We start from the raw sequence: 8,731 nt of genomic DNA, 5'->3' as shown, positions 1-8,731 counted from the left end.
AGGCATGGTGGCACGCACCTGTAATCCCAGCTACTCAGTAGGCTGAGGTAGGAGAATCTGTTGAACCCAGGAGGCAGAGGTTGCAATGAGCCGAGATCATGCCATGGCACTCCAGCCTGGGTAACAGAGTGAGACTCTGTCCAAAAAAAAAAAAAACACAAAAGAAACATGAGACTTGAAGGGCCCAGGGTCCAGGGAGGGCAAATGAAGAAGGCCCTGCTGGGGGTGACTCGGGCCCTGCCTCTCCACTGCCTTAGATCCTGATCTCGGCGGATGACGAGATGGAGGAGTCTGACGTGGAGGAGGACCTCCGCAGACTGACCCCCCTCAAGCCTGTGAAGAAAAAGAAGCACCGCTTTGGCCTGCCTGTATGACACATTCCCATGCTGGGGGTGACAGGAGGGCCCCGCCAGCCGCTGGTGTGCAGAGGTCATCCCGCAGCATCGTTCCTTCCCCACTCTCTGCCCTTCCTTTCTACCTCTGCTCCTCTTGCTGTCTCTGCCCGCTCTCGCCTGCCCCCAGACTACTGTGACTTAAAAAGAGGGAAGAGGAGCCAGCGCCCGAGGGGGCCACGGGCGGCTGGAGGTCCCCATTCAGTTGCACTACAAACACTGACCAAATATGCAAGGAAGGAGTTGTGTTTGTTTGTTGTCGTCCCAGACAGTGTTGTGAGGGACCTGAGGCCCTGCCCCATGTCCGACCAGGCGGCAAGGCGGAAGGAAGCACAGGCACACAGACCGTGGGTGGGTTCCCTCACCACGGCTGTGGGCAGTGCGAACACATAATGCCTTTGGGCTAAAAGTGACTCGTTGACCAAGTTGGAAACGGAATGCTTTCTTACTCGAAATGGCTTTTGTAACTATTGATTTCTGAAGCTGGTTTTATGAGCTGTGACAGTGTTACCGGGTTGGGGGTATGTGTTTATTTCCTACAAAGTACTTATGGGACTAATGGGCAAAACAGAGATTTTTAAGTCTTCCGTATGCTGTTTGACTTTTATATTTTTAAGTTATATTTTCATACTATTGTATTTAAAAACTCTTTTTAATCCCCAAAGAAATGGGTTTATTTGCCTTTCATGGGGTGTGGGCTGGCAGGAGGAAAAAGCCGGGAGTTTTTTATTTGGAATATTGTTAGATGATGCCCTATGATAAGATGAGACAAATGATTGGGGAGGGAAGGAGGATGGCTCTTCTCTAGAATCAGCAAACCCAGTGGTTCTGTGAAGATCAGACCCAAGCTTGGAGCAGCTGGTCTGGATGCAGATCCAGGAGCTGCAGAGGAGTGTGTGGAACAGGAAGAGCTCTGTCCATGGCCCGCGAGCTCTAGCGTTCCTGCTACAGATCAGAGGTCTTAGTTAAATTTGACCAAGAAAGGAGCTTAGCTAAGAGGCCTTTGTGTCCAGAGGACCCGAGACTACCAGACTCCAGTGCGGTCTGCCTGTCTGCAGAGCCTCCAATCACGATTTAAAGTGGTCTTGGCCTCTCAGCCCCTACTGCTGCAGCCTTCAGAGCCAGCCTCTGGACGCAGCACCAGGAACCTCCTCTCCTGCTGCCCTAGTATCTGTCATCCTAGTGTCGTCCATTTGTTTTGCACAGCATTCTGGAGAACATCTGCCTCACAAAGTGATCCTGTTTTTCTCGCCCTCCAAAGCTGAGGTGGCTAAGGCAGGCAGGGGTGAGAGAGCTCACTCTAAACCACAGGCAGGGCAAGGTGCTTCTAGGCCGTGTCCCCTCCCTGGGGAGTGGCCCCTACTCCTCAGCATGGCCACAGGACCCTGTGGCTTTGGGAGTTTCCTGAGTGACTGTGGAATGGGCTGACCCCGGCAGTTTCCCTGCTGTGGAAGCAGCAAGGTAGGGGCACTGCTCAGTGGTTTGTCAAGCTTAGAGGCGGCCACGGTTGGTTAGGAACAGGAAGCCACACTGCTAAGGTGTGAGCTAGAAGGGAGACAGCCTGGACTTTAAGTGAGACAAGTGCAGAGGAGGCCACTCCACTTAGAACCTTCCTTTTAGACCTGCATGAACATGTGTTTCACTTAAGCACATTGGGTCTGAATTGTGGCTCATGAACCCAGCTGTTAAACCAGGTACCCTGGGACTGCCCTCTGCCTCTCAGAGTCCTGCCTGTTCTGGACTTGAAGGTGAGCATCAGAGAGGCCTTCTCAGCCCATCTTCCGCCAGGAGTGCAGAGCCAGGATGCCGAGATGAGCAGGGACTGTAACTGCAGTAGGAGGCAATTTTGCTGGTGTCGCTCCTGCTCAGATTGACTCTGTGCTCCCTCCCATCCACAGCTATGGTAGCCAGTATTTCCCCCAGCAGCTCTCTGGTGGGAAAGAGTGGCTGGAACCAGGCCATTCTCAGTCGCATTGGGAAGACCAAGACTCATGTTCCTGACAGGACGGTCAGGAACTCATGTTCCTAAGAGGCGCTCATGGCATCACTGACTCAGTTCTGATTCCTCCCCTCCTGTTTCATTTTGGTTTGAACAACCTGTGCCTGCAGCTGTTTCTTCCACCTTCCTGGAGCTCATGATCAGAGCTTCATGTTCAGTCTCGAGCTCCTAATGTTTCCAAACAGGGCAGGGGATAGAAGAGCCATAATCTGTGAAAGCTGTGAAACAAACCCTGGGTTATGTAAACCTCAGATGGTCTCATCTGAAGGCTCGGCCCAGTTCCCAGGGAGCAGTGGGTTTGGGGAACAAAGAGGTAGCTGAGGAGTGATGGTTTTTCCCTGTATCCTGATTTTCAGAAAGGGCTTTAGTCTCTGGGCTGCAGCTAGTAGCTGGCTGACCAGGGGACGGGGGTCTAATAGGGTGTCTCACCATAGGGCACCTCTTGTGTTTGGCCTTCCCTTTCTCGTGTATATGTGTGTGTGCACGCATGCGCGCACACACGTACACACACACACATCTGTATCCCCAGGAGTGCCTCCTGCAGTCACTGGGGGCTCTTCCATGGTGCACCATCCCATGAGAGCAGATCAGAGGGCTGTGGTCAGGACTTCCTCCCGAGCTGCCCTCTCTCCCTGGGATGAGTTTCCTCACCACCTGCTCCAAGGTGCCTTACGAGGTGCAGCTCTTCACCTGGCCACATGGCATCCACCACCGTGTTGAGAAATGATGGGACGTTGACTGGATATTGTGTGCTATCAATCCAATTTGTCCAAATCTGGACCTCAGCCAAGCCACCTGTGATGGAACCTTGCAAGTCAAGGTCATGAACAAATTTCTTGTAACTATTGGAAATAAACTAATGAGGTAGAACTGTCATATCCAAATGGAAGAGGTGGTTGATACTGTTATTTTCTTTTGCTGTCAGAGGGTTGTTGACAGTGACAACCCTGGGGCAAGGGGGGATGTTGGTGAAATCCCAGGTGGTGATGGCTTCTTGGTCCACTCAGCTTGCACACATGCAAGAGGAGGGTCTGTGGCCCCTCGGCCATGCTGGTGACCTCCTTCCTCAAGTTTTAACTTGTGTCTTCCCTGGCAACAGGGAGTCATGGGTTAATGTCACCTGTCATGCCTCTTTCTTCAGGGAAAATGTTAAAAGGCTCAAATCCAAGCTGTGACTTCCCTTAGGCAGTGTAAGCCTGTAGGCTGCAGCCCCAAGTTTATGTCCAAAGGCTGCCTCAGAACCCTGGAGGGAACAGCGCCTAGCTGGCAGCCCACTCTGCCCTTGCAGTTCACTGGCCTTTTCGCAGCCAGGCTAAGATAGGCAGTACAAGGAGCTTCCCACCGGCCAGAGCAGCTGCCTCGTAGGGTGTGGGGCTGGCTTTTAGAAGTTTCACACGTTTGCAGCTAAGAGTGCAGAGCTCTCTGTTTCACTTTGTGAAACACTGGCAGCTCTGAGGGGCTTGGCTTTTGGTAAGGGACTTACGGTCTGACTTGCCACGAGCACCTTGAGCTCCTGGGTTGGTTGGTTGGTTGGTTGGGTTGTTTTAAATTTGATTTTTCTTTTCCTGAAGTTTGTTAGAAGTCAGACCTATGCGAGCAAAACCATGGCCCACTTCAGCAGCCATCCAGTGGGGGTGCTTAGTCGGTGGCGGTGGGATTCACAGAAACGTCTTTTTGAAATGAAAGAGAAGATGATGTACTTACATTGTAAAATGGTTCACAATAAAGTTTGGCATCTTATTACAGTTTTTTAAAAAAAGAAGCCATCACATTTGTGGTTGTTGGTTGTGTGTTCTCTGGAGGTGAAACAGCTTGGCAGGGTCAAAAAAGATTCCCCTGTGAATTAGAAAGTTCTCCCCAGAGACCAGAGTGAGAAGGAACCTTACGGAGCCTCGTGGCAGGAGTGGGAGCCTGCATCTGCCCAGGGAAAACCCAAACATGCTCTTGCCATGTCCATCTCCACTTCCTTGCTAGTGAGAATTAAAGCAAGTCCATCTCTGAGGAGGATGTCGTGTTGGGGAGGTAGAGTATAAGCAGTGAGCAGCCCACATCCTCGTCCCTGAGGCTGCAGGGTTGGAAGGCAGGTCCCTGGGCAGAGCCTCAGCGTCAGGTGCCATCTGCAGGGGCACCCCTGGAGCTAGTGGAAGGCCCCCACAAGGCCTGGCCTGCCCTCGGCGGCCTCTTGGCCCATGTGCCACATCCTGGGCATTCCTCATGTCAGCACTTGTCTCAGATCAAGCCTGGCAGTCCTCTCATTGGCCTCCTGGAGCCAGGATGGCAGGAGGGGTATTGGGGTGGGGTTCAAAGTATGACAGCAATGGAGTGGCATTTGGGATAACCAAATGTCAGTGCCTGGTTGGGTTCCATCTGCCTGGAGCCTTCAAGGATAAAAATAATCTCCATAAACTGAAAAGGACTTAGATATGTCTGTCACTGGGAGGGCCCCAACCTCCTATGCACACCTATTCCTCACACCCACCCCAGGCTTAGGGTCCTATCCTGTGCCCTGAGGTATCTTCCCCTTGCAAGGAGTGTGTTAGGAGCTTTTAGCAGAGGAGAGCTAAGTGACCTTCCAGGGGAGCGCTTGGACCTGTTGTCTCCACAGCTCAATACCTGGAGTGGGCTTCACTCTCCCCCAACTGAAACTGTCCTGCAGGCCAGCCCCCCTGTGGTGGCCGCACCTAGTCAGAGACCTGAGCCTGAGCCTGCCTCCCACTTCTCTCAGTGCTCTCACCATCGAGCATAGTTTCCTGCCTAGTCCTTTCCAGACCCCTTACTCCCCCCTCGCTGAACTTGCAGTTGGAATGGGACAGACGACAAGTACATCAGCAAAACCATGAGCAACTCTCCAGGCCCCTTTACCTCAGGCTCTCCACCTGTGGACCTGTGGCAGCCTCCCTCTCTGGGTTTGCTGTCAGGGCCCAGTGAGCTTGCCGTGAGCAAATGGAGCAGACACGGGAAGCTGCTGCTCTACCACCATGCAGGGATGGAAAATCTCCACTGGAATCCAGGGGAAGGGATGGAAGAGGAAGAAAAACAAGCTTGGAGCAGTCCAACCCGGCTAGGGCCCTCCATTCCCTCAGGGACACCCCACACCCACCCCACACACTGGGATGAACCCTGGCGGAGGAACAATTCAGATGGTCACACATTCCAGGACCCACATCCGTAAACACATAGTGAGTCCACCAGTGCCAGCACCTCCCCCGGGGGGAATCAAGCAGCTGTCCCAGAAGGCACAGGGTCTCTGCAGCCATCCGCTTTCATCAGGGCTGCAACCCCCAGGCAGCAGTACTCGGAGCCCCTCTCATCTCTGAGAATAAACTCTGAAGCCAGCGACCCTGCGGACCTGAATCATCAGGGAGCCTGCCGGAGGAGGGGCAGTGACTCTCCGGGACAAGCAAGCAGGCTATATAAGTTCCAGAAGGCTGGGCTCCGCTCAGATCTTTTCCAGCAGCTGCTGCCTGCCAGAGAGGCACCTTCAAAGACCCAGCGCTTACACAATACCCACCATGTCCCAGGTAGGAGGGCCCAGCATGGGCTGCGTTGATGCCAGAGGGAGTGGAGGTGGAGTCCTGGACACTTTCGGCTCTGGCAGCTGTGTCTTGAACTGAGCCCCAAGCATGAACTGGAGGCTCTGCGGCCCTTGGGAGATGGGGGCTCAGGGAGGACCCCCTGAAGAACCCCTCTTCTGTGTGGCTTTGGTGGTATTCCATGGTTTGTTAGGAGGAGTGGAGAGAGATGTTAGGGGTGGGGGCTTAGATCTCTGCATGGGCCTGTGGGGGGGGGGGCGCGTGTTTGTGCACGTGCATGTGTGTGCTGCTGCTGTAACTCAATGTATAGAGCTTTGTGCATTTGTAGCTATGGCCCCTGCAGCCATGCACGCTGTGTGTAGCTACACACATAGGTCTGTCTGTCTCTGTGTATGGTATATGCATGAAGCTGTATGTGTGTGCACATGAGGCTGGAGGGGCACAGCTGGGTGCATCCCTGTGCAGGGGTATAGTGTGTTGCTCTGAGGAGCCTGTCCCAGGCTGACAGAGGAAATGCCTGCACCTGCACCCAAGCACAGGCAGGTCTCAGACTCACAGGTGCCTGGGGTTGAGGGGTAGGGTAAACACTGAGCCTGGGTGTCCCCCACCCTGGAGGGACAGACCAGCCTGCCAAGGGAGAGGATTGTCCTTGCTGCCTGCTCCATGGGTGGGTGGCCACTTTGGACTGTAACTCTGTGGGCATCTGGTCCTTCTACCCCATTTCCAGCCCCAAAGACACAAAGTAAATACTGGCGCTTTTGGGCAATCCTTGAGGGACCCCTTGGCACCCAGTGAGCAGGTTTTGGAACTAACCAAATGCCCTAGTATTGCCCAACCTCAGAGATAGTCCCCTTCACTGTTCCCCACTGTGCCTAGCCCTGAGCTTGGCCAGGCAGACAGACACACCAGTGTGAGGCTGCAGCAGCCACTGCTCCCAGGAGCTCCCAGGCTATAGGAGAAGGGCACATGGGCAAGTCAGACCAAGACAGCTGGGAGACCTGCAGCAGGTGGAGCATAGTTGGGAAGGCTTTCTGTGGAAGAGAAATAGAGCCTTGAATAGGCTTGGGTTTAGTGAGCAGAGAAGAGGGGTTTGGGCCAAGGCACAGAGGTAGGTGTCCCCGCCTCGAGACTTCAGGTAGTAAGATGAGGCTCTTGGATCTCCAAGACTGGTGCTCAGGAAGCCCCTATCAAGAAGAAGCGTCCCCCTGTGAAGGAGGAGGACCTGAAGGGGGCCCGAGGAAACCTGACCAAGAACCAAGAAATCAAGTCCAAGACATACCAGGTCATGCGGGAGTGTGGTGAGTGTCCTCACGCCATCTGGGGTTGGGGGTGGGGGTGCAGGTGTGTCTGGTGGGGGGAGGTGGTCAAGGATCATTTTCTGAGAATCCAGTATTCCTGGACTCAGGAAAGGGTGCACCCATCGTAAGGGACCTTCCCTCCCAGGAAGCCAGGCTGGCCCCTGACTTTGCCTCCTCCCACAGAGCAAGCTGGCTCGGCCGCCCCCTCGGTGTTCAGCCGCACCCGCACAGGCACCGAGACTGTCTTTGAGAAGCCCAAAGCCGGACCCGCCAAGAGTGTCTTCGGCTGAGAAGTGCGCACCACTCCCCTTGCTGCCCGAATGCTCAGAAACAGGAGCCTTTCCCAGGAACTCTTTTTTTATGCCAGAACACTTCCTCGCCCCTGCTGTCTCTGGGGCTGCCACCCTCCCCCACAGTCCTGGCCCTTCAACCAAGGGCTCTGCACCAACACCTTGGAAGCACCAATAAAGAGGATGCCCGTGTGGCCCCGGCGGTCGGAAGGTGTTGGTTGGTCCCTGGCTTTGGCCACTATTGAGGGAGGACAGGGTGGGAACATGGAACATGTCCATTTGGGAGGATCCCAGGGGATAGCACAGGTGCTATTATGGCCACTGCCACATGCTGCCTTGGACATGGAGACCCAATGCTGACCTGTGACTTCAGACTCTTCTGAGCCTCAGTTTCCCCTTTTATACTACAGGGGAGTTGAGCTTGAGCCTATTCCATAAAGCAGGCCATGATGACACTGCTCAGAGTGAAGTGGGTGGGGTCTCAGAGACCACCTCTCCCCCTGCCCTCCACAGAAGCTGCTGAGAAGCCTCTGAGGACCCGCAGGCTCTGCAGCACCTAGGGACCTCAAAACCCCTCTCCCTGCACTTTTGTTCACACTGCCTCCTTGCCAGCTTTTGTCCCCTCCAAGACAAAGCCAGATTGAGATTCGTCTCTGGCAGTCAGTGTCCTGAGCTACTGTCGCTTCCAAACAGCGGGGATAAGCCTCCCACAGTCTGCTCCAACCAGGCTGCCTGGGGCATAGGAACACCAGATTCTCAGCCTGCATGACCCTTCCCTCTGCAGTCCTCTGTCCCCTGTGTGCCTGGAACTGCCAGGTTCAGAAGACCCACAGAGGCCTGTCCTGTTTTGGTGGCAAGACTATGACCATGGACAGGCTGACAGTGGCTGCTTTCGGAGCTGGACTGGCAGAGTCTGGGCTTGTGGTGCCTGGCTCAGGGCTGATGCCTGCTAGGGATGCCCTCCTGCCCCAGGAGGTTCTGGCTGCCCAGAACCTTTCCCACAGTCCCGGCCAGCATGGCCTCCTAATATAGCCCTGGGTCTGGGCTGGGCCCGTGCTCTGTGCCCCAAGGGAGCAGACCTGCTGTGAGGAAGGGCCTGGTCCTACTTGCTGGACCCCATGGGGAGACTCTTCCCCCAGACACTGAAAGGAGTGTGTTCCCCTGTGTAATCCCAATCATATCCAGAGCCAAAATGGTGAGCAGTGGAGACGTGTGCAGA

General features: G+C 54.6%; 2 protein-coding genes across 2 annotated transcripts in view; both read left to right on the top strand.

Moving 5' to 3' along the window:
• TMEM110 (transmembrane protein 110) overlaps nucleotides 1-4,143 on the top strand; it is a 64,710-nt gene extending 60,567 nt beyond the window's left edge. The window contains exon 8 of the mRNA XM_011958240.1: nucleotides 258-4,143. Coding sequence (XP_011813630.1) covers nucleotides 258-374 — 117 coding nt within the window. The 3' untranslated portion in view covers nucleotides 375-4,143. The remainder of the gene's footprint in view (nucleotides 1-257) is intronic.
• Nucleotides 4,144-5,123: 980 nt separating this feature from the next.
• MUSTN1 (musculoskeletal, embryonic nuclear protein 1) lies at nucleotides 5,124-7,714 on the top strand. Its single transcript, XM_011958237.1, has 3 exons — nucleotides 5,124-5,912; nucleotides 7,090-7,222; nucleotides 7,406-7,714. The coding sequence occupies exons 1-3, from the start codon at nucleotides 5,904-5,906 to the stop codon at nucleotides 7,510-7,512; spliced, it is 249 nt and encodes an 82-aa protein (XP_011813627.1). The 5' UTR covers nucleotides 5,124-5,903; the 3' UTR covers nucleotides 7,513-7,714.
• The last annotated feature ends 1,017 nt before the right edge of the window (nucleotides 7,715-8,731 follow it).

Source organism: Colobus angolensis, unplaced genomic scaffold, assembly GCF_000951035.1.
Source record: "Colobus angolensis palliatus isolate OR3802 unplaced genomic scaffold, Cang.pa_1.0 Scaffold462, whole genome shotgun sequence".
In the NCBI taxonomy this organism is placed as follows: Eukaryota; Metazoa; Chordata; class Mammalia; order Primates; family Cercopithecidae; genus Colobus; species Colobus angolensis.
Note: the sequence above shows the minus strand (reverse complement) of the source record. Positions and strands in the feature narration are given on the sequence as shown.

Excerpts from the sequence above, each read along its gene's own strand:
- MUSTN1 (XM_011958237.1), top strand. Across the intron at positions 7,223-7,405 it reads CCAGGTCATGCGGGAGTGTG|AGCAAGCTGGCTCGGCCGCC; the intron begins GTGAGTGTCCTC and ends CTCCTCCCACAG.